Below are 25,119 nucleotides of genomic sequence, written 5' to 3'. Positions count from 1 at the left end.
TAACAGCACGAAAAGTAGGGTCCTTATTATTGTCTCAGTTTTGCCCAGTTTATCTTCACATTGCAAATCATAGGAAGGCTGACTACAGTGGTAGAAGACGGACAAAGACAAAAGGGTGGGGAGAATGGGAAGTTGGAGTGGTTGAAGATGGTGTGTCACAGCTTATATGTCCCTCCTAGCCTGCCCGTAGAAAGAACAAGACTCGCAATACTCTGTGCAATTAGATATTTGGGCTGGTAATTCAAAAGAGGCTATAAAATCTTTTTCTGTATTTGTTTTCCTTTCCTCTTTGAGTGAAATGAAGGGAAAATAAGCTATGAAGCCAGACAGATATTGAATGAGATATCTCTTTTCTTTTTTACTGTTAATTGGAGGGAAGGAGGAAAAGATGGGTATACTTGTAGTTAAATTAGTATGTCCCTATAGCAGAAGGTAGGTGTTAAGGAGAGGGGTACATGGTACTAATATAAAATATATATGTTACATATAATGTATATGTTACATATATATTACATGCATATACATGTATTACACACATAGAAATAGTTTTAAATGTTTGTGTGTGTGTACACATATACATACATATATATCTGGTATGGTTTGGATGTGTGTCCCCTCCAAATCTCATACTGAAATACAGGCCAGGTGCAGTGGCTCACGCCTGTAATCCCAGAACTTTGGGAGGCTGAGGTAGACAGATCACCTGAGGTCAGGAGTTCAAGACCAGCCTGGCCAACATGGCGAAACCCCATCTCTACTAAAAATACAAAAATTAGCTGGCTGTGGTGGCAGATGCCTGTAATCCCAGCTACTCGGGAGGCTGAGGCAGGGAGAATCGCTTTAACCCAGGAGGCGGAGGTTGCAGTGAGTCGAGATGGCACTCCAGCCTGGGCGAGAGAGGGAGATTCCATCTCAAAAAAACAAAAACAAAAAGAAACAAAAAAAAAAACAACCTCCAATGTTGGAGGCAGGCCTAGGTGTTTGGGGTCATAGGGAAAGATCCCTCATGAATGGCTTGGTGCTGTCCTCACAGTAATGAGTAAGTTCTCAATCTATTAGTTCACCCGAGAGATGGTTGTTTAAAAAAGGCTGGCACCTCCTGCTCTCTCTTGCTACTTCTCTGGCCATGTGACAGGCCTGCTCTCCCTTCACCTTATGCCATGAGTTAAAGATTCCTGAGGCCTCACTAACAGCTGAGCCGATGCTGGTGCCATGCTTGCACAACCTATAGAGCTGTGAGCCAAATAAACCACTTTTCTCTATAAATTACCCAGTCTTAGGTATTCGTTTATGGGAATGCAAAACAGACAAACACAATATCCTAACTTTATCTACTGAAAAGGCCTAGAAGCACTGCCACATCAGGAGCAATGAATTTAATGAACACCTAGACCTTCATCTCTAAATACCATCCTCCACAAAAAGGAACCAGGGGTCCGTAGAGAAATGGCTTACTGCAGAGCTGAGATAGGGCAAGTAAAAGAGAAGCCTAGAATATCTTCCTGTTCGAGAAATTAAGAAATGCTCCATAAATTATGAGGACTTGTCAAAGGGATATAGAAACCAAGCTGAAGAGCTCACACTGCCCAAATTAAAAACAGTTTGAGCATCAAAGTAAGTAATATGAATGGGTTATAATCCACTAAATAAAATAAAAATGAAGAGATAAGTAAGTAAATAAACTGAGGAGATAAAAAAGCTCTTCCTTACAGCAGCCAATGAACAAATAAATAATGACTGCAATGGAGAATCACCATTTGGAAACCATCATCATGTGGTTAATTCCATTGGAATTCGTCAACATTAAGGCCCATAATTGCAGGTTTGATGAGAAACAAGATTTTGGCATTTGGCCAGGTACGGCAGCTCACATTTGTAACCCCAGCCAGGAGTTCAAGACCAGCCTGGGCAAAATAGTAAAATCTAGTCTCTATTTTTAAAAAAGCAAAAGAGGCCAGGCAAGGTGGCTCACGCCTGTAATCCCAGCACTTTAGGAGGCTGAGGTGAGCAGATAACTTGAGACCAGGAGTTTGAGACAGCCTGGCCAACATGGCAAAACCCTGTCTCTACTAAAAATACAAAAATTAGCCAGGTATGGTGGAGGATACCTGTAATCCCAGCTACTCGGGAGGCTAAGGCACGAGAATCGCTTGAACCCGGGAGGTGGAGGTTGCAGTGAGCCAAGATGGTGCCATTGCACTCCAAAGCAGTCCTCCTGTCTTGACCCTTGACCTCCTGGTCTCAAGCAATCTGCCCACTTTCGCCTCCCAGAGTGTTGGGATTACAGGCGTGAGCCACTCTGCCTGGCCTACGCTTAGGAATTTTTTTTTTTTTTTTTTTTTTTTTTTGAGACAGAGTCTTGCTCTGTCGCCCAGGCTGGAGTGCAGTGGTGTGATCTCGGCTCACTGCAAGCTCCGCCTCCCGGGTCCGCGCCATTCTCCTGCCTCAGCCTCCCAAGTAGCCGGGACTACAGGCGCCTGCCACCACGCCCAGATAATTTTTTGTATTTTTAGTAGAGACAGGGTTTCACTGTGTTAGCCAGGATAGTCTCAATCTCCTGACCTTGTGATCCACCCACCTCGGCCTCCCAAAGTGCTGGGATTATAGGCATGAGCCACCACGCCTGGCTCAGAATTTTTTAATATACATTTTTAAAATAATGATTTTTTAATACATCATTTGCAAATAAGGATAGTTTTACTTCTCCCTTTCCAAACCTTTATGTCCTTTAATATATTCTTCTTTCCTAATTGAACTATCCAGGACCTCTAGTAAGAGATGTCTTAGAGCATGGAGGATGTTATGATAAGTGAAATAAGCTGAACACAGAAAGATAAATACCCCATGTTCTCACTCCTGTGTGGAAGCTAAAAAAGTTAACCTTAGCTTGGGTAACATAGCAACAACTTGTGTCTACAAAAAAACAATTAGCTGGACATGGTGGTGCACATCTGTGGTTCCAGCTATTGGGAGGCTGAGACGGAAGGATCACTTGAACCCAGGAGGTCGAGGCTGCAGTGAACTGTGAGCGCACCACTGCACTCCAGCCTGGGCAACAGAGCAAGTTGCTGTCTCAAAAAAAAAAAAAAAAGAAAGAAAGAAAAGAAAAAGAAATCTCATAGAAGTAGAGAGAATAGTGGTTAATAGAGGTAGGAGAGGGGAGAGGGAGATGTAGCCAGAGGTTGGTTAACAGATATAAAAGTATAGCTAGACATGAGGAATAACTTCAAGTATTCTACAGTGCTAATAAAACAAAAATTTATTATATATTTTCAAATTTTGAAGAACAAAAAAAAATTTTTTTTTTTTTTTTTTAATGACTGGGTCTAGCTCTGTTCCCCAAGCTGGAGTGCAGTGGCGTGATAACAGCTCACTGCAGCCATAACCTCCCAGGCTCATGTAATCCTCCTGTCTCAGCCTCCCAAGTAGCTGGGCCTATAGGCATACACCACCATGCCTGGCTAGTTTTTTATTTTTTTTTATAGAGATGGAGTCCCACAATGCTGCTCAGCCTGGTATTTTTCTGTTTTTATAACAATACAACACACTTCTATTACTGTAGGTTTGTTCAATGTCTGGAAATCAGGTAGTGTAGAGGCCTTCAAATTTTTCTTCTTTTTCAAGATTATCTTATCTATTCTAGGTTCTTTGTGGTATATCCATACAACGAATACTACTGAGCAAAAATATAGCCAGGCACGGCAGTTCACACCTGTAATCCCAGCACTTTGGGAGGCCGAGGCAGGCAGATCACTGGAGGTCAGGAATTGGAGACCAGTCTGGTCAACATGGTGAAATCGCATCTCCACTAAAAATACAAAAATTAGCCAAGCATGGTGGCAGGCACCTGTAATCCCAGCTAGTCAGGAGGCTGATGCACAAGAATCACTTGAACCCGGAAGGCGGAGATTGCAGTGAGCCAAGATCATGCCACTGTACTCCAGCCTGGGCGACAGAGTGAGACTTGGTATCAAAAAAAAAAAAAAAAAGAAAGAAAGAAAAGAAAAAGAAAACTAATGATATATTTGACAACATGAATAAATCTCAAAATCATCATGCCAACTATAAGAAGCCAGACACAAAAGAGCATATGCTGTATGATTTCACTAATATAAAATTCTAGAAAATATAGATTAGTATAAAGAAAAGAGACTGGCGTTTGCCTGGGTTGGGTCCACTTAGAGAATGGACTACAAAAAGAGCACGACAAGTCTGAGGCAGGTAACGAAAATAACTTGGTATCTTGATTATGGTGGTTTCACTGTGTGAACAACTGACAAAGCTCACCGAAATATACACTTTGAATTGATAGAATTGACTGTGCACTGTGGCTCATGCCTGTAATCCCAATACTTTGGGAGGCCAAGGTGGGTGGATCACCTGAATCCAAGAGTTTGAGACCAGCCTGGGCAACATGGCAAAATCCTGTCTCTACCAAAGAAAAAAAAATACAAAAAATTAGCTGGGTTGCTGGGTGCAGTGGCTCATGCCTGTAATCCCAGCACTTTGGGAGGCCAAGATGGGCAGATCACGAGGTCAGGAGATCGAGACCATCCTGGCTAACACAGTGAAATCCCATCTCTACTAAAAAAAGTACAAAAAAATTAGCCAGGCGTGGTGGTGGGCACCTATAGTCCCAGCTACCCGGGAGGCTGAGGCAGGAGAATGGCATGAACCCGAGAGGCAGAGCTCGCAGTGAGCCGAGATCGCGCCACTGCACTCCAACTTGGGTGACAAAGCGAGACTCTGTCTCAAAAAACAAACAAACAAAAAGATTAGCTGGGCATGGTGGCACATGCCTGTAGTTCCAGCTACTTGGGAGGCTGAGGTGGGAGGGAGATCACCTGAGCCTGGGAGGTCAAGGCTGCAGTAAGCTGTAATTGCACCACTACACTCCAGTCTGGGGATGACAGAGTGAGACTCTGTCTCAAAAATAAAAATAAAAAAGTCAGATAATGCCAAGTGTCGGCAAAGATGGGCAGCTACTAGAACACTTATACATTGCTGGTGGGACTGTAAAACCGAACAACCAGTTGGGACAACAGTTTGCCAGGTTCTTATAATGTTAAACATGTACCTCCCTAACGACAGAGCAATTCCACTTGTAGGTATTGACCCAAGAGAAATGAGAACACTTGTCCATACATGTGTATAAGAATATTCATAGCAGTCTATTTAATAATAGCCAAATACTAGAAATAACCCAAATGCCCATTAATAAAGAATAAATAAAAAATATTGCAGTAGGCTGGGCGCAGTGGCTCACACCTGTAATCTCAGTACTTTGGGAGGCCGAGGCAGGCAGATCACGAGGTCAGGAGTTCAAGACCAGCCGGGCCAACATAGTGAAACCCTGTTTCTACTAAAAATACAAAAAATTAGCTGGGCATGGTGGCGGATGCCTGTAATCCCAGCTACCTGGGAGGCTGAGGCAGGAGAATCGCTTGAACCCAGGAAGTAGAGGTTACAGTGAGTGAAGATCACACCACTGCACTCCAGCCTGGGCAACAGTGCAAGACTCCATCTCTGTCTCTCTCTTTCTCTCTCTCTCTCTCTCTCTTTCTCTCTCTATATATATATGGTAGCATATTTATATAATGAGTACTATTGAACAATAAAAAAGAACAGACAACTGATATGCTACCTTGCCGGAAAGAAAGTAGAGACAAAAGTATACCGACTGCAGGATTTCATTTATATGAGAGTCTAGAAAAGGCAAACTAGTCTATATCAACAGAAAGCAGATAAGAGATTACATCGGATTGGGCAGAAATTAACTGCCATGAGGCACAAGATTTTTTTGAGGTGATGAAAATGTTCTATATTTGTATTGTGGTGATAATTACAGATATGCACATTTGTTAAAACTCAAACTGTGGGCTGGGCACAGTGGCTCATGCCTGTAATTCCAGCACTTTGGGAGGCCGAGGCAGGCGGATCACCCGAGGTCGAGAGTTCAAGACCAGCCTGACCAACATGGAGAAACGCCATCTCTACTAAAAATACAAAATTAGCCAGGAATGGTGGCACATGCCTGTAATCCCAGTTACTAAGGAGGCTGAGGCAGGAGAATCGCTTGAACTTGGGAGGTGGAGGTTGGGGTGAGCCGAGATTACACCATTGCACTCTAGCCTGGGTGACAAGAGCAAAACTCCGTCTAAAAAAAAGAGAAAATAAAACTCGAACTGTTGGCCGGGCGCAGTGGCTCACGCCTATAATCCCAGCACTTTGGGAGGCTGAGGCAGGCGGATCACAAGGTCAAGAGATTGAGACCATCCTCGCCAACATGGTGAAAACCCGTCTCTACTAAAAATACAAAAATTAGCTTGGCATGGTGGTGTGCGCCTATAGTCCCAGCTACTCGGGAGGCTAAGGCAGGAGAATTGCTTGAACCCGGGAGGCAGAGGTTGCAGTGAGCTGAGATCACGCCACTGCACTCCAGCCCGGCGACAGAGTGCAACTCCGTCTCAAAAAAACAAACAAACAAAACAAAACAAAAAACTCAAACTGTTTACTTAAAATGGGCACATATCATTATATGGACAATATATCTGAATGAAGTTGATTTAAAAACATGTATGTGTGCACGTGTTTGTGGGTGTGTATACTACGCAAAAGCAGCCAGACACAAAAGAATATATACATGAAGTTTATCTGATGTTCTAGAATAGACAAAATTAATCTATGGTAATAGAAATCAAACTAATTGATGAAAATAGAAATCAGAAAATTTTGGTAATCTTGTGGTGATGGTGGTGGTGGAGATAATAGGAAAGAGGACACAAAATCTTTCTGAGTTAAAAGGAAGATTGTTATTTCTTGATGAGATGCACTTGTCAAAACTGCATAGTTAAGATGCGTGTGCTGGGCGCGGTAGTTCACGCCTGTAATCCCAGCACTTTGGGAGGCCGAGGCGGGCGGATCACAAGGTCAGGAGATTGGGACCATCCTGGCGAACACGGTAAAACTCCATCTCTACTAAAAATACAAAAAAATTAGCCGGGCATGGTGGCGGGTGCCTGTAGTCCCAGCTTCTAGGGAGGCTGAGGCAGGAGAATGGCGTGAACCCGGCAGGCGGCAGAGCTTGCAGTGAGCGGAGATCACGCCACTGCACTCCAGCCTGGGTGACAGAGCGAGACTCCATCTCAAAAAAAAAAAAAAGATGCGTGTGCTTAACAATATATAATTATACCTCAGTAAAACTGAAACAGAAAACAAAGACAATCTGAACCCACATTGCTCCTAGACCTGATCTTCCATCATGCCACCCAGGCACATAAACTAGAATTTACATGTCATCCTATATACCTTCCTCTCCCATACCCTCACCCCCACAAATCTCATTAATCATCAAGAGATTTTTAATTCATCTCTGAAAATCTTTTTGCACGTCATCCCCAAAAACCTAGTCCTTACCTCCATCATCTCACAATACCTGGACTCCTACATGCACTCTAACCCCTCTTCCATTCCATTCTTTATCCAGCAGGCCAATTAAACTTGTAAAATCCAAATCTGTTTATGTCTATATTTATGTTTAAAACCCCTTGGCTGCTTCTTATTTGCTCTTAACACAATGATAAAATCCCTTAACAAGGTCTCCAAGGTCCTATGTTGGCTGGCACCCATCTCTCACCCTTGCTCTCTGTGCTCTAGTCACACTAGCAGTTTTTGGTATTTAGCAAGCGCCTTCCAGCTACAGGGACTTTACACAGACCATTCTCTCTGGCTGAAACACAGTTCCTCCTCCTGATGAACTCCTGCTCATCCTTCAGATTTCAGTTCAGATGTCATTTCCTCAGTGAAGCCTTCTTTAACCAACCAAACCTCCTCAATATGAATTATACCTCTCCTTAGCACAACTGCAATTTTTCATTTGTTGGCCCAATGAATGTTTAATCATAGACTATCTTCCATCTCCACTTAAGCCACATGAGGACAGGGAATATGTCCTGTCTTATCCCCATAATATCTCTGATACCAAAAACAGTGCCTGGTACATACTAGTAGGTATTTAAATATTTACTGAATAAAATTCATTATCAGCTTTTTTGTATTTTTGGTTTGCTTATTATTCTGTTTTGTCTAGCGATGGCCAAAGCATTTGCAAAAAAATAAGGCATTCAAATAGCAGTGGCAGGATTGTCAATATTTTCAACTTTGAAACTGGACTTACTAGAGCTTCAAATGATAATTCACATGCTTTCTCATCAAAGTAAACAAATCAATACAAATACATTCCATAAAATATTTTGGCATTTAAAAATTTGTATTGGACTGACCTGTTTTCATCAAAACCAGGGACAGGATCAGCTGCTTTTCGTGCTTTTCTGGCAAGAAATAAAGGAGCGACTTTCATTTTTCCTTAGAAAAATAAATACTTAGGTTAGTATCAATGTTTACCATCTCCACCTTCAGCTACTTTCTTTTTTTTTTTTTTTTTTTTTTTGAGAAGGAGTCTCACTCTAACCCAAGCTGGAGTGCAGTGCCACAATCTTGGCTCTCTGCAACCTCCGCCTCCAGGGCTCAAGCAATTCTCGTGCCTTGGCCTCCTGAGTAGCTGGAACTACAAGTATGCACCACCACACCGGGCTAAGTTTTTGCCTTTTAGTAGAGCAAGACTCTGTCACAAAAAAAAAAAAAAAAGAAAAGAAAAACTCTTCACTATATCATAACTTTACTTACTAAAATAGAAATATAATACAGTTACAATTTTATATAAGATACTAAATTTCAATCATCAGCACATTCAGAATAATACCCCAAAACACAAAAACAAAACAAAAACCCCAGAACATTCTAATATACATCATAAACATCATAAATGTTATTAAATCTGATTACCAGGTACATTTTTAGTGGATGTGTTAAGTTTCTTTCCTAGCACATCATTCAAACACTGAAGTTCCTTCTGATTTTTCTCTGGACGCTTTAAAGCAGTAGCACTTGAATCTATTATTATAACAGAATCCTAAGATAAAATAGGAGAAAAAATTTAATTAAATCATATAATATCATTGAAATTTCAAAAGAATCACAGTGATAGAAATCATAGAAAACATAATTAGCAGCTCCATACACCTCCCATCAGATATTATCTAATTGAAACAGAAAACACATGATAGAATAGCAGGAGTCCATGCTTACATCATACAAGCTTATATCATATCAGGGTGCGTTTATTATGACCATAGGCTTTCTTTTTTATTTTTATTCTTTTTCTTTTGAGTTGGAGTCTCTGTTGCCTAGGCTGGAGTGCAGTGGCGCAATCTTGGCTCACTGCAACCTCTGCCTCCCAGGTTCAAGAGATTCTCCTGCCTCAGCCTCCCGAGTAGCTGGGATGAGAGGTGCGCGCCACCACACCCAGCTAATTTTTGCATTTTTAGTAGAGATGGGGTTTCGCCATGTTGGCCAGGCTGGACTCAAACTCCTGACCTCAGGTGATCCATCCACCTTGGCCTCCCAAAGTGCTGGGATTATAGGAGTGAGCCACTGCGCCTGGCCTCACGTTTGTTTTTTGTTTTCTTTTTGAGACAGAGTCTCGCTCTGTTGCCCAGGCTGGAGTGCAGTGGCGAGATCTTAGCTCTGCAAGCTCCGCCTCCTGGGTTCACGCCATTCTCCTGCCTCAGCCTCCCGAGTAGCTGGGATGACAGGCACTCGCCACCACGCCTCGCTAATTTTTTGTATTTTTAGTAGAGATGGGGTTTCACCGTGTTACCCAAGATGGTCTCCATCTCCTCATCTCATGATCCACCAGCCTTGGCCTCCCAAAGTGCTGGGATTACAGGTGTGACTCATGTTTTTTTTTAAATTGAGACAGGGTCTCACTCTGCCACCCAGGGTAGAGTGCAATAACATGATCATGGCTCACTGCAGCCTCAACCTCCCGACCTGAAGCCATTCTCCCACCTCATCCACCCAAGAAGCCAGGACTACAGGCGCACACAACTATGCTTGGCTAATTTTTGTATATTTTGTAGAGCCAGGGTCTCCCTGTGTTGACCAGGCTGGTCTCAAACTCCTGGACTCTGGCAATCCTCCCACCTTGGCCTCCCAAAGTGCTGAGATTACAGGTGTGAGCCACCAGGCCCAACAAGGCTTTCTTTTTTGAAAAAGCAACTAAGGTTGGGCATGGTGGCACATGCCTGTAATTCCAGCACTTTGGGAGGCCAAGGCGGGCAGATCACCTGAGGTCGGGAGTTCAAGACCAGCCTGAGAAACATGGAGAAACCTTGTCTCTACTAAAAATAGAAAATTAGCCAGGCATGACAGCACATGCCTGTAATCCCAGCTACTCGGGAGGCTGAGGCAGGAGAATCGCTTGAACCCAGGAGGCAGAGGTTGCAGTGAGCCGAGATCGCGCCATTAACTCTAGCCTGGGCAACAAGAGCAAAACTCCACCTTAAAAAAAAAAAAAAAAAGCAACTAACATATGACCTGGTATTCATATGCAGAAATTTTTAAAAAAGCAACTAATAGACTGTATTCCAAATAAAACAGTTAATATGACCAAGCTATAAAAAGTCTGGTTATAGCCCTGTTGGAACTGTACATCCTAGAAATACATTAGAATGAAGTCTGTTATTTTCCTGTCATCAGCATAGATTTACCAGGCACTTAACCATGTGTGAGGCAACAAAGAAGAAATTAGGAATACACAGACAAAATTCAAGAATTGGCATCAAATGTTACATCTGAATGCAGGGAAGAGAGGGAGAGCTAGTCCATGGGCAGATAGTTTAACTAGTTATAATACAGTATGGTGAGTGCACCATCAACATACAAAAACATACAAAAGTACAGATTGGGAAAGAAACTATTTGTCTTGAAGGCATCAGCAAGCACAGCTTTCATTATTCTCATTATTTTGTTTTATTTATTTTTATTTATTTATTCTTTTTTTTTTTTTTTTTTTTTTTTTTTTTGAGACGGAGTCTCGCTCTATCTCCCGGGCTGGAGTGCAGTGGCCGGATCTCAGCTCACTGCAAGCTCCGCCTCCCGGGTTTACGCCATTCTCCTGCCTCAGCCTCCCGGGTAGCTGGGACTACAGGCGCCCGCCACCTCGCCCGGCTAGTTTTTTGTATTTTTTAGTAGAGACGGGGTTTCACCGTGTTAGCCAGGATGGTCTCGATCTCCTGACCTCGTGATCCGCCCGTCTCGGCCTCCCAAAGTGCTGGGATTACAGGCTTGAGCCACCGCGCCCGGCCTATTTATTTATTCTTTTGAGACAGAGTCTCACTCTGTCACCCAGGCTAGAATGCAATGGTGTGGTCTCTACTCACTGCAACCTCTGCTTCCCACGTTCAAGTGGTTCTCCTGCCTCAGCCTCCAGAGTAGCTGGGACTACAGGCGTACAAGTGCCTGCCACCACACCCAGCTAAGTTTTGTATTTTTAGTAGAGATGGGATTTCAGTATGTTGGCCAGGCTGGTCTCGAACTCCTGACCTTGTGATCCACCCGCCTCAGCCTCCCAAAGTGCTGGGATTACAGGCGTGAACCACCACGCCCAGCCAATTTTTAATTTTTCTTTGAGAGTCTTGCTCTGTCGCCTAGACTGGAGTGCAGTGGCACAATCTAGGTTCACTGCAACCTCTGCCTCCCGGGTTCAAGTGATTCTCCTGACTCAGCCTCCTGAGTAGCTGGGATTACAGGGTTATGCCATCACGCCCAGCTAACGTTTGTATTTTTAGTAGAGACGTGGTTTCACCATGTTGGTCAGGCTGGTCTCAACCTCCTGACCTTGTAATTCTCCCGCCTCAGCCACTCAAGTGCTGGGATTGCAGGCGTGAGCCACTGTGCCTGGCCCATTATTTTATTTTTTTGGGTTTTTTTTCTTTTTATATATTCAACCAGAAGACTCTCAAATACAAGCACAGTTTCGAAGAGAAGGTGGTAAAATGCTCAGAATAGCCAAAAAGGGAAAACAACCCAAATGTCCATCAGGTGATGAATGGGATATTTGGCAACAGAAAGAAAAGAGATACTGAGGCTACAGCATAAATCTTGAAAACACATCCTAAGTAATAGAAGCCAGACACAAAAAACCACGTGCTATATGATATCATTTATATGAAATGTCCAGAACAGGCAAATCTACAGAGACAGAAGCAGATTTGTAGTTCGTTGTGGCTGGTGGAATGAGGGTATTGGGGGGTGACAAGAAGAAAAGAATCTCTTTTTGGGGAAATTCGAAAATGTTCTAAAATTGACTATGGTAATGGATGCCCAACTCTGTCACTATACAAAAGTCACTGAATTGTACACTTTAAATGGTGAAATACATGTATAGGAATTATAGCTCAATTAAACTATTTTTTTAAAAAGAGGAGGTACTGGCAATTAGCAGGATCTCAAAGTTTAAGTAGGAATTCCTCACATAGAAGAGAATACCTGGAATGTATATTTCAAGCTGATAACAATAAAACAAATACCGTGAAAATTGCACCATTGAGGGAGAAATGAACAATTCTGTGTGACTAGAGGAAAGAGTTGTTTTGAAGAAAGGGAAGAGGGCTGGCATTCTGGTAGGCCAAGGCAGGTGGATCAACTGAGGTCAGGAGTTTGAAACCAGCTTGGCCAATCATCGTAAAACCGTGCCTCTACCAAAAATGCAAAACTGGCTGGGCATGGTGGTACACACCTGTAATCTCAGCTACTCGGGAGGCTGAGGCAGGAGAATCGCTTGAACCCAGGAGGCAGAACTTGCAGTGAGCTGAGATCCAGCTATTGCACTCTCGCCTGGGCAACAAGAGGGAAACTCCATCTCAAAAAAAAAAAAACAAAGCAAAGAGGTAGTTCAGCCTATGAAAGATCTTGAGTGACTTAAGAAGGATTCAAACTGTATTCTGCAGACAAAAAATGCAGAAGGCTTTTATTTATTTATTTTTTTTTTTTTGAGGCGGAGTCTCGCTCTGTCGCCCAGGCTGGAGTACAGTGGCGCGATCTCGGCTCACTGCAAGCTCCGCCTCCCGGGTTCACGCCATTCTCCTGCCTCAGCCTCCCGAGTAGCTGGGACTACAGGCGCCCGCCACCGCGCCCGACTAATTTTTTGTATTTTTAGTAGAGACGGGGTTTCACCATGGTCTCGATCTCCTGACCTTGTGATCCGCCCGCCTCGGCCTCCCAAAGTGCTGGGATTACAGGCGTGAGCCACCGCGCCCGGCCAGAAGGCTTTTAAAGTAAAATTGAAAATGATAGTGTCTCTACCACTTCAAGCTATCACACAAACCTACTTTACAACTTTATAATGGTTTCCTTCTCCCACACCAAACAGCAAAATAGGACAGAATTTATACCAACAGATATTTATAATACTTACTTCCGTTTCTGACAATTTCTTCCTTTCAGGAAGTATCTGATGTCTAGAGGAGCGCCTTAAGGGTATCACTATTTCTTCAGTCACCTTTGACCTACTGATGTGTAAAGCTTTTGCTTTTTCAATCAACTGTTTTGCTTTTGATATGTTTTTTGAAGCGTTGCTTGCCTAGACAAAAAAATTGAAATATTAATTTACATCACAGGAAAATATATTATATTTAATAATAGAAAAAAATACAATCGCAAATCACATTAAATCAACAAACAAATGGTTTTTCAAATCTTACCAGGGACCTTAAATTGAAATGTGTCTAGTTATTATTAGTTTACCTTTATTTCTTACTTGAAATTATCCAGGTAAATATATTACATGTGAGTAAAACACCCAAGAGGATGTCTGCAGTATAGACTTGGCAATCTATTTTTTAATTTTAGTCACCAAATTCAGGCAAAGTACTTTCCAAATCTGAACAGTTACCCAGCCTATTATATGCATGGTTCTAGGCTGCAGACCATAAAGAAAATAGTATTATAATACACAGACCTTGGCCTCAAGGCTTTTTTTGGGTTTTTGTTTTGTTTTGTTTTGTTTTTTTTAATGGAGTCTAGCTCTGCTGCCAAGGCTAGAGTGCACTGGCACGATCTCAGCTCAGTGCAACCTCCGCCTCCCGGGTTCAAGCGATTCTCCTGCCTTAGCCTCCCAAGTAGCTGGGACTACAGGCGCACGCCACCACACCCAGCTAATTTTTGCATTTTTAGCAGAGATGGGGTTTCACCATGTTGGCCAGGCTGGTCTCAAACTCCTGACCTCAGGTGATCTGCCTGCATCAGCCTCCCAAAGTGCTGGGATTACAGGCGTGAGCCTCCACACCCAGCCTCAAGCTTCTTATATGTGATAAAGAAGAAAGAGGCCGGGCACAATGGGTCACAACTCTAATCCCAGCACTTTGGGAGGCCGAGGTGGGTGGATCACCTGAGGTCAGGAGTTTGAGACCACCCTGGGCCAACATGGTGAAATCCCCATCTCTACTAAAAAATAACAAAAATTAGCTGGGCTTGGTGGTGGGCCTCTGTAATCCCAATGACTTGGGAGGCTGAGGCAGGAAAATCGCTTGAACCTGGGAAGTGGAAGTTGCAGTGAGCCAAAATCGTACCACAGCACTCCAGCCTGGGCAACAAGAGGGAAACTCTGTCTCATAAAAAAAAAAAAAAAAAAAAGGAGACGGCTGGGCTCGGTGGCTCAGGCCTGTAATCCCAGCACTTTGGGAGGCCAAGGCAGGCGGATCACGAGGTCAGGAGATGGAGACCATCCTGGCTGACGTGGTTAAACCCTGTCTCTACTAAAAAATACAAAAAATTAGCTGGGCATGGTGGCGGGCGTCTGTAGTCCCAGCCACTCGGGAGGCTAAGGCAGTAGAATGGCATGAACCGGGGATAGAGATCCTGGGACAGAGATCGTGCCACTGCACTCTAGTCTGGGTGACAGAGTGACACTTCGTCTCAAAAAAAAAAAAAAAAAGAAAGAAAGAGTACAAACAGGTATAGTGCAATTATACAGTATACTTTATTACTGTGTCTATCATGTGTATATACATCACACATACCTATATATAGAGAGAGAAACAGAGACAGATAGACCAAGAAGATCTATTACATAAAAAGTACAACATAAGGCCAGGTGCAGTGGCTCATGCCTGTAATCCAAGCACTTTGGGAGGCCCAGGTGAGAAAATCACTTAAGCCCAGGAGTTCAGGACAAGCCTGGGCAATATAGCAAGACTCCATCTCTATGAAAAATTTAAGAATTAGCCAGGCATGATGCCTGTAGTCCCAGCTACTTGGGAGTCTGAGGTGAGAGACTGGATTGCACCTGGGGAGTTGAGGTTGCAGTGAGCCATGATTATGGCACTGCACTCCAGCCGGGGCAACAGAGTAAGACTGTCTCAAAAAATAACAAACAAAAAATACAACATAGTAGTCTAGAGTACAAAGAGTATTTCAGGCTGAATCCTTGGAACAAGGTTGAAAAGGTATTACGATACGGAAAAAGAGCATAGGTAAGAATAAAGTCTGACCTTAGGGCCTAGCACTGCCATTGGTATACAATGTGACCATGTGCATTTAAATATTATTGTCCAGAAAATGTGCTTTCCATATTGAGTTCAACAAGTTTTTATGTTGGAATTGAGCATACACACACAGAAAGAGGCAGAACAGTTTACATTATGTGATCCCTTTAAAAAAAGATGACATATCGGCCAGGCATGGTGGCTCACACCTGTAATCCCAGCACTTTGGGAGGCCGAGGTGAGTGGATAACGAGGTCAGGAGATCGAGACCATGATGAAACTCCATCTCTACTAAAAATACAAAAAATTAGCTGGGCGGGGTGGCGGCGCCTGTAGTCCCAGCTATTCGGGAGGCTGAGGCAAGAGAATGGCGTGAACCCGGGAGGTGGAGCTTGCAGTGAGCCGAGATCGCGCCCCTGCACTCCAGCCTAGGCAACAGAGTAAGACTCTGTCTCAAAAAAAAAAAAAACCAAAAACCAAAAAAAACCCAGATGATGTATCTATTTAAGCAGAGAAAAATGTCTGGAGAGAAAAAATCTAACTATTAAACTATTATCTGAAAGGATAAACAATAAGCTGTTATGAATATGGAGCTGTTAGGAGAACCAGTTTACTCTTATTCTCATAGAAACATGAAAAATCTGGCCAGCACTGTGGGAGGCCAAGGCTGGAGGATTGCTTGAGGCTAGGAGTTCGAGACCAGCCTGGGCCAAAGAGCAAGACCCTGTCTCTACAAAAATAACAAACGAAAAGAAAAAAGAAACAAAAAAGAAAAATCTCACCCAGAAAATTACTAAGATTTTCTCCTAGAGCTAGTACACAAGCCTGGATAAGGCTTCAGAGAACAAGGGCCCTGTGGTAAGAGGTTCATTGACAGAGAATGAGATAAAATAATTGATCTAAGTAAGTTTGGATAAAGGTCCCAATTTGGATACATTTGAGACTTCTCTTGCTGGAAAATTTATCATTAAATCCCAATTTTAAGTAGTACGTGAGGCAAACCAAGGCATAATATCTCTAAAAAAAGTTAAAGTTGAAGCTGTCCTCTAGAATTAAGAAGAATAAAATATGTGGGACAAAGTTCACCACAGAGACTTTTAACCTTTAGCTGTGGTACAATCAGCTGGAATCTTGCATGTTTTCCAAAAGACTAAAGACCATATTTCTTTTCTTTTTTTTTTGAGACGGAATCTCGCTTTGTCACCCAGGCTGGAGGGCAGTGGCGCAATCTCGGCTCACTGCAAGCTCTGCCTCCCGGATTCACGCCATTCTCCTGCCTCAGCCTCCCAGGTAGCTGGGACTACAGGCGCCCACCAATACGCCCGGCTAATTTTTTTATTTTCAGTAGAGACAGGGTTTCACCATGTTAGCCAGGATGGTCTCGATCTCCTGACCTGGTGATCCGCCTGCTTCGGCCTCCCAAAGTGCTGGGACTAAAGACCGTCTTTCTAACTGCTTATAGTTGTGTAACTCTAGGAAAGACACTTCCCAGAATCACAAATAAAAACACAGGTTTCCTCATCCTGTGAACTAACAGCAAGTTTCTTCATCTATAAATAAGGGTTAAATAATATTTACTTTATGAGATTAATGATGTGAGTACTAAGCACACTGCCTAGAATGTGGTAAGATGCCAAAAAATGACAGCTACTGAATAGAAGCAAAGGAGATACCAATGTAGCAGTTGTTTTCACCCAAGGATTAATTCAGAGTCACCTTGGTGGCTTTTTTGAAATACATATACCCCTATGGGGAAGGGGGAGGGGGGAGGGATTGCATTTTGAGTTATATCTGATGTAAATGACGAGTTGATGGGTGCTGACGAGTTGATGGGTGCAGCACACCAACATGGCACAAGTATACATATGTAACAAACCTGCACGTTATGCACATGTACCCTAGAACTTAAAGTATAATAAAAAAAAAAAAAAAAGAAATACACATACCCGTACGTACTCCAATTCTGCCACGGTGGGGACGAGGAGCTTATTTTGCAGAAACAACTAAACCACTCTTGTATATCTTACCTCTCCCTTTAGAGCTGTAGTTTTTCAAGTGGAAGTGATTATTTTCCCCTCCAGGGAATATTTAGCAATGTCTGGACACATTTTTGGTTGTCATTATACAGGAGTTAGTTGGGTGCTACTGGTATCTTATGGATAGAGGCCAGAGTGCTGCTAAACATCCTACAATGCACAGGACAGCCCTCCCCAGCAAAGAGTTATCCAGCCAAAATGTCAATAATAGCAAGGTTGAGAAACTCTGCTTTTGAGTCTCTATTTCTAATCTACAGAAATAAAGGAAAAATTCAATCATGACCTACAGGCAGTGTTACAGACTGAATATATCCTCTGAAAATTCGTATGTTGGAATCAACCCACTATGTAATGGTATTAAGAGGTAGGGCCTTTATGAGGTGATTAGGTCATGAGGGTGAAGCCCTCTCTCTACCTGTTCTCTACCATGTGAGAAAACAAGAAGACAGCCTCACCAGACACTGCATCAACTGACGCCTTGATCCTGCATTTCTCAATCCCCATAACTGTGAGAAATACATTTCTGTTGGTTAAGCCACTCAGTGTATGGTAATTTGTTACAGCAGCCCAAACTAAGATCATCAGTGTTAGGGAAAATGATCACGATGTAAACTTACTAAGAAAGCTTTTTATAAATAGATTATACTCTGCCTTTATCAATTGCTTTCACCTCACAATAAGATATCTTAATTAACTAGAGGAATGGGATAATAGTGAAAAATATCATAGGGTTGTAGTTAACCAATTTATAAAATACATGAATTTTATTATGGCTCATTACTTCCAATAGTAATGTGGGGTTTTTTTGTTTGTTTTTTAAGGAAACAGAATGGCACTTATAGGACTCTACTATTTTAATTACCTTTTTAGTGTGAGAAATAAAATCTCCATCAGTTGCTTCAGATTTCTCAGATCTTTTGTTAGATTTTTTCTTAGATTTTTTGGGAGTACTAATTCTGGTGAATTTCATTCTGAAATAAAAATAAGGTATTCAGAAACATTTTCATTATTATAACATAAAGAATCTCAATTAAATATAGATAAAATAGAGCTTGTGCATCTGCATGTAATCCCAGCTACTCAGGACCCTAATATGGAAGGATTGCTTGACCCCAGGAGTTCGAGACCAGCCTGGGCAACACAGTGAGACCTTGTTTCCAGATAGACAGATATAGATAGATAGATAGATAGATAGATAGATAGATAGATAGATAGCTAAGAACCAACTAGGGCTCCAATTTCTGGAATGTTCTTAAACAGGAGAAAAAAATAATTCCCATCAGTTTCAAACCACTGATTCAAAAGTTAAGTCAAACTTGCCGGGTGCAGTGGCTCACACCTGTAAGCCCAATACTTTGGGAGGCTGAGTCAGGCGGATCACTTGAGGTCAGGAGTTCAAGACTGGCCTGACCAACATGGTAAAACCCCTTCTCTACTAAAAATACAAAAATGAGCCGGGCATGGTGGCACGCACCTGTAATCCCAGCTACTCAGGAGGCTGAGGCATGAGAATCACTTGAACCCAGAAGGTGGAGGTTGTCGTGAGCTAAGATCGTGCCACTACACTCCAGACTGGACAACAGAATGAGACTCCATCTCAAAATAAAATAAAATAAAACAAAATTAAATAAAATTAAATTAAAAATTAAAATTAAAACTAATTTTTAACTAAATGTGGCAAACAAAGAAGCATTTTTGAAGCTCTGTTCTTTTTCTTCAAGGCTAGGCACGGTGATCATGACTGTAATCCCAGCACTTTGGGAGGCCAGGAGGGTGGATTGAAGTCAGGGGTTCAAGACCAGCCTGGCCAACATGGTAAAACCCCATCTCTACTAAAAATACAAAAATTAGCTGGGTGTGGTGGTGGGTACCTGTAGTCCCAGCTACTTGGGAGGCTGAGGCAGGAGAATTGATTGAACCTGGGAGGTGGAGGTTGCAGTGAGCCGAGATCGCCCCACTGCACTCCAGCCTGGGTGACACAGTGAGAAAAAAAAAAAAAAAAGAAATCCTGTTATTTTTCTTATTAATAGCTGTGTTCTAGAAAAAAAAAATACCCTCCAATACTTGAAGCATTTTTGTCCCCAGCTAATAATACATGCAGAATACTAGAACGTTAGAACAAAAACAAACCTTACCTAATAGGGCTCTCTGAATCAAAGGGTATTGTTATTAATTCCGCTGTATATAAACTACGCTTTTCTGGTAAGTTGGTTGCTTTTGGAGTGGAAGCCTTTAGTGGACTACTATCTTGTACATCTTCAGAATCAATACCTCTAATGGTTTCTGCAGTAGGTGTGCTGCTAATTCTTCCAGATCTTCTGGTTGACTTGGGCGTGGAAACATTTAGCAAGCTGTCTTCAGATTCAGCTTCAGAATATGTAAGCTTAATATCTTTAACCGGTATGCTGGTTTTTCTTGACAATTTATTATTGTTACACAGAGAGGAAACCTTTAGAAGGTCATCATTTGCTCTATCTTCAAAAACAAGACTTTCATTGTTAAATAAAGTGCTGCTTTTGAAAAATTCTGCTTTCCTTTGTCTTAAACTCATTCTATTTTGATATTGTTTCTCTTTTAAGAAAAAGGTTGTTTCTTTCTTTGGAGTGTTTCCCTCTCTGTTTTTGCCTGGAATAGCCCCAGTATCTAATGTTTTCTTATTCTTCTTATTTAGCTTTTTATTTTTCTCCTTCGGAAAACTTCCTTTATCAGTGTGTGCCTGTGAATTGCCATTTTTTGAAACCATTTGGATACCAGGATTTTCCATGATTTTTTTAGAACTATCATCTCTTCCTTCTTCATGTAGAGATTTTTCATTAAGATCTTTCTGCTTATCAGAAGACTTTTTAACTCCATTTTTAAGTGCATCTGATGCTGGCTGCCTAAATGCTTTCATAAATTGCTGTCTTTCTTCTAGAGTGCATTTTGGTTTCACAGCTTCAGAACTTTCAGCTTCCAAAACAGCCAATTCTAATTCTTCCTCCTGTATAACAACATTAGATTTTCTTTTCTGAACTGTCTGTTCATTCTCAGGATCAGATAAACTATTTTCCATTTCCAATTGCTTTTGTTTCAAGAAAATTTGGGGTATTTTCCCTATCTTTTTGAGTGGAATAGGGTGAACCTGTGCAAGAACAGTAACTGTCTTAAAGCGTACCTGCTGGGAAATTTCAGAGTTTTCTGATTCACTTATATAACCACTTTTGACTATTTCTTCAACAGTTTCAGAAGGAACACAAATTGACATTGTAGAGTCTGGTATCTCTTCCACTTTATTTTCCTTGTGACTTCTTAAAAATTCCTCATATGAGACAGTTATTGTACTATCATTCAACTGGGCTGCTTCAGTTACATTATCTCTAGAGTAGCTTGTAGTATTCTCCATCTGTTTACTATCTTTACCATCTTCTTTAAGCAAATTTAGTTCCTCTGCCAAGGGTAAGCTTTCAGATAGATCTACTACATCTCTGCACTTCCTTTTTCTCAACTTTTTGAAGTCATTTTTTGTGGTCCCTTGTTTAGGATTTACTTTTTTAGAATTTTGCAGGGAGGGCATAGTATTTGGTTGACTTTTTGTATCTTTAATGTTTTCTGCAAGTACCTCTACTTGTTTCTTGTAAAGTAAAATAGAAGTACTATTTTCCACAAAAGCATTATTTAAACTACAGTCTTCTTTGCTATCATTGCTACTAATTTCAATTGGAGCTTCATTTTCAGTTTTAATATTATTTAGTTGATGAGATAAATTAACCCTCCTTCTTTTTTTCTTAAATTCTACATTTGAGAACATTTCCAAAGGTGTCATACAGTCTTTGTTGCTGTCAACAGGTACTGATTCAGATGACTTTATCTTGCACTCTTTCCCTAATTGCGTCTTCTCATTTGTGGGTGAGGTCTTTCTAAAATAATCCAGAATATTACTAGGTTTTGGTGGAGCAAAAACCCTGTCTCTAGTCTTCCCTAGTGGTGATAAATATTTTGTAATTGTTTTGCAGGAAGATCTGTCATCATCTTTCCTTCGCTTTTTGCATGGCTAGCAATTTAAAAGAAAAAAAGGCACTTATTTCAAGCAAGATAATACAAAATATAAATTTTAAACATGGATCTAATGGTTTACGTAATAGGATTAAAAAAAGGAAGCCTTCTTTAGGTGAAAAACGTGATACATTAGAAAGAAAATAAGCTTTAAAGTTAAACCAGGCCAGGCGTGGTGGCTCACACCTGTAATCCCAGTACTTTGGGAGGCCAAGGCAGGTGAATCACTTGAGGTCAGGAATTTGAGACCAGCCTGGCCAACGTGGTGAAACCCCGTCTCTACTAAAAATACAAAAACTTAGCTGAGCGTAGTGGCACACGCATGTAATCCCAGCTATTCGGGAGGCTGAGGCAGAAGAATCACTGAACTTGCGAGGCGGAGTTTGCAATGAGCCAAGATCGTGCCACTGCTCTCCAGACTGGGTGGGTGACAGAGCAAGACCTTGTCTCCAAAAAAAAAAAAAAAAAAAAAAAAAGAAATCATACATGTATTAGAAAACGCCATTGATTTATTATTTATAAAACTGTAATTGTGGCCGGGCGCGGTGGCTCAAGCCTGTAATCCTAGCACTTTGGGAGGCCGAGACGGGCGGATCACGAGGTCAGGGAGATCGAGACCATCCTGGCTAACACGGTGAAACTCCGTCTCTACTAAAAAATGCAAAAAACTAGCCAGAGAAGGTGGTGCGCGCCTGTAGTCCCAGCTACTCGGGAGGCTGAGGCAGGAGAATAGCGTGAACCCGGGAGGCGGAGCTTGCAGTGAGCTGAGATCGGGCCACTGCACTCCAGCCTGGGCGACAGAGCGAGACTCCGTCTCAAAAAAAATAATAACCGGGCGCGGTGGCTCAAGCCTGTAATCCCAGCACTTTGGGAGGCCGAGACGGGCGGATCACGAGGTCAGGGAGATCGAGACCATCCTGGCTAACACGGTGAAACTCCGTCTCTACTAAAAAATGCAAAAAACTAGCCAGAGAAGGTGGTGCGCGCCTGTAGTCCCAGCTACTCGGGAGGCTGAGGCAGGAGAATAGCGTGAACCCGGGAGGCGGAGCTTGCAGTGAGCTGAGATCCGGCCACTGCACTCCAGCCTGGGCGACAGAGCGAGACTCCGTCTCAAAAAAAATAATAACCGGGCGCGGTGGCTCAAGCCTGTAATCCCAGCACTTTGGGAGGCCGAGACGGGCGGATCACGAGTTCAGGAGATCGAGACCATCCTGGCTAACACGGTGAAACCCCGTCTCTACTAAAAACTACAAAAAACTAGCCGGGCGAGGTGGCGGCGCCTGTAGTCCCAGCTACCCGGGAGGCTGAGGCAGGAGAATGGCGTGAATCCGGGAGACGGAGCTTGCAGTGAGCTGAGATCCGGCCACAGCACTCCAGCCTGGGTGACAGAGTGAGACTCCGTCTCAAAAAAATAAAAAATAAATAATAATAATAATAATAATAATAATAAATAATAAATAAAACTGCAATTGTATCAAAGGCAACATACATAGGCTCCGGAGTCAGGCAAATCTAAGTTAAATGCTGGCTCTGACATTTACTGGTGTAAAATGTTAAGCAAATTACTTTTAACTTTTCCATTTACTTTTTCAAAAAATTTAACTTACTTTTAGCTACTTTTTACCTTCTTTCATTTGTAGAATACAGATAATAGACCACAGGGTTGCTATTAAGCAAAATAATGTGTATAAGGTTTTAACCCTTACCATACTAAATGGTAAGTATCGTTATTATGAAACAGGGCTTCTTAGCATTAGGGCACCAAAACCAGAAACTGTAACGGAAAGATTGATAAAACAGACGACATAAAAATCAAGAACTGTGTACATCAAGTACCAGAAGACAAGCTGAGTAACTAACTGCCTTGATTTAGCAAAGGAATATCAGCATAACAACTAAGTAGACCAAAAAAAGTGGCATTCCAAGCACAGGTGAATGTATGAACTAGTTGAACTTAAAGATCTTTTTCAGAGCTAAAGTTCAGTGATTCCATATCACGAACCCAGAACTTGACCCTGGGATCCTCTGTGACATGCCAGAAGTACAAAACATCACGTTCCACCAACATTTCGGGATCTGGGAACTGGCCGTGTTATCTTAAGTCCCCAATTTACTGTGCCCCGCAAATATCTCACAATCCAAATGTTTATCAGGACTTGTCACGACTCTAAAAAACGACACGCTCTGGCAACCGCTGCACACAATGTGTCACAGCTGTGGGTCCTCACAATGTCCCACCTTTCCCCTTACAGAGGGAAAGTCAGGATCACCTCCCCCCAGACCCACCTCCCAGTCCCCCAAAAGACAGAGGAAGGAACTCAACAGATCCTCGACTCAACCTCACCTCAATCTCGTAGTCCTTCACGGGAGGGGGAGCAGCTGCAGCCGCCATGGCCAGGACCCCCACCATACTCCCCGCTTCCTGGAATCCCGTCTCCTAGGACCTTACGCGGTCCAGCCCGGTCTGCCTGGAGGCCATGGAGGCGGGCCCGCTCCAGTAGGAGCAAGTTTCTGGGATTCTGTAAGTTTCTGGGAATCCGTTTAGGATTCCCCCGCGCCCACCGACAGGGAGCCGGAGCGGAGGCTGGGCCCAGATCAGCCGAGTCGAACACGGAAAGAGGCAATGAGAAAGCGCGGGCAGCGAGATCCCTGAGGCACGGCCAGTGTATGTAGGGTGCCCTCGAAACCCGCGCTCCAGGCTGAGCGCTCGGGACCGGGACCGGGCCTGGGCGGGGAAAGCAAGCGGAACGCAGATCGGACCACAGCGCTTCGGAGGGAATTCTTGTCAATTGGGTTTTCGCGCCGTCCTGAGCGCAAGGGGCGGAGTTTACGGCTGTTTCTGGAGGCTGCGCGGACGGTGTGTCGAGAGGGCCAAAATAACTCCCTTGGCGAACTCGCGGGGGGCGGAACGATCGCATGGTGGAATTGAAAGCCAACCCGGGAATTCGGAAATTTGAACTTCTGTCCTATCAGTTTCACCGTTGAGGACGTGATTTCACTAAGTCACCTAGTCAGTTGTTGACAGAATTAAAATTTAGACTTTTTTTTTTCCACCAGTTGTCAAATGATCCTTTATTGAAATACTTTCCTTTGTGCTTAACTGGCTGGGCATTCCACAGCACCACTGTTGATGTCATCTATGATGTCATGAGGGTGGCGGCCATCAACATTACAGCCCACAGACTGGGCAGTCCCCAGGATCTCTTTAATGGTTCCAGAGAGTTCTCTGGCTAAGGATCGGTGCCGCATCTGTCGAGCAATGTTGATGATCTCATCAAAAGTGATATTCCCACTGTGTTTAATGTTCTTCTGTTTCTTTCTGTCTCTTGGTGGTTCCTCGAGGGCTTTGATGATCAGGGCAGAGGCAGAAGGCACCACCTCAATCTGGGCCTGTCTGTCCTGAATGGTCAGTTTCACTGTAATCCTCAGGCCCTTCCAGTCACCCGTTGCCTTGGCAATGTCATCACCCACCTTTTTCGGAGACAGACCCAGGGGGCCGATCTTGGGGGCCAGAGCAGAAGTGGCACCGACTTAACCTCCGGTGCACCTCAGGTATACGACTTTGATCTCGTTGGGGTCGAACTTCGGCGGCATGGTGGAGGCGGCTGGTGTCGGATGAACCCGGATTCGGAACGACCGAAGAAAGTTTCACCTTTGCCCCCTCC

The 25,119-nt window shown here is 42.9% G+C and overlaps 1 protein-coding gene and 1 pseudogene across 2 annotated transcripts in view; both read right to left on the bottom strand.

Annotated features, from left to right (window-relative positions):
* Nucleotides 1-24,254, bottom strand: part of ATAD5 (ATPase family AAA domain containing 5) — a 64,586-nt gene extending 40,332 nt beyond the window's left edge. The window contains exons 1-6 of the mRNA XM_030923471.1: nucleotides 23,799-24,254; nucleotides 19,558-21,452; nucleotides 18,285-18,393; nucleotides 13,319-13,483; nucleotides 8,845-8,971; nucleotides 8,283-8,364 (exon numbers count right to left, since the gene is read on the bottom strand). Coding sequence (XP_030779331.1) covers nucleotides 8,283-8,364; nucleotides 8,845-8,971; nucleotides 13,319-13,483; nucleotides 18,285-18,393; nucleotides 19,558-21,452; nucleotides 23,799-23,864 — 2,444 coding nt within the window. The 5' untranslated portion in view covers nucleotides 23,865-24,254. The remainder of the gene's footprint in view (nucleotides 1-8,282; nucleotides 8,365-8,844; nucleotides 8,972-13,318; nucleotides 13,484-18,284; nucleotides 18,394-19,557; nucleotides 21,453-23,798) is intronic.
* Nucleotides 24,255-24,494: 240 nt separating this feature from the next.
* On the bottom strand, nucleotides 24,495-25,119 carry LOC104669340 (annotated as a pseudogene). Its single transcript, XR_748972.2, has one exon. The product of XR_748972.2 is annotated as a 60S ribosomal protein L12 pseudogene (transcript).

Source organism: Rhinopithecus roxellana, chromosome 19 (genome assembly GCF_007565055.1).
Source record: "Rhinopithecus roxellana isolate Shanxi Qingling chromosome 19, ASM756505v1, whole genome shotgun sequence".
Taxonomy (NCBI): domain Eukaryota; kingdom Metazoa; phylum Chordata; class Mammalia; order Primates; family Cercopithecidae; genus Rhinopithecus; species Rhinopithecus roxellana.
This window is presented reverse-complemented; position numbering and strand designations above follow the sequence as displayed.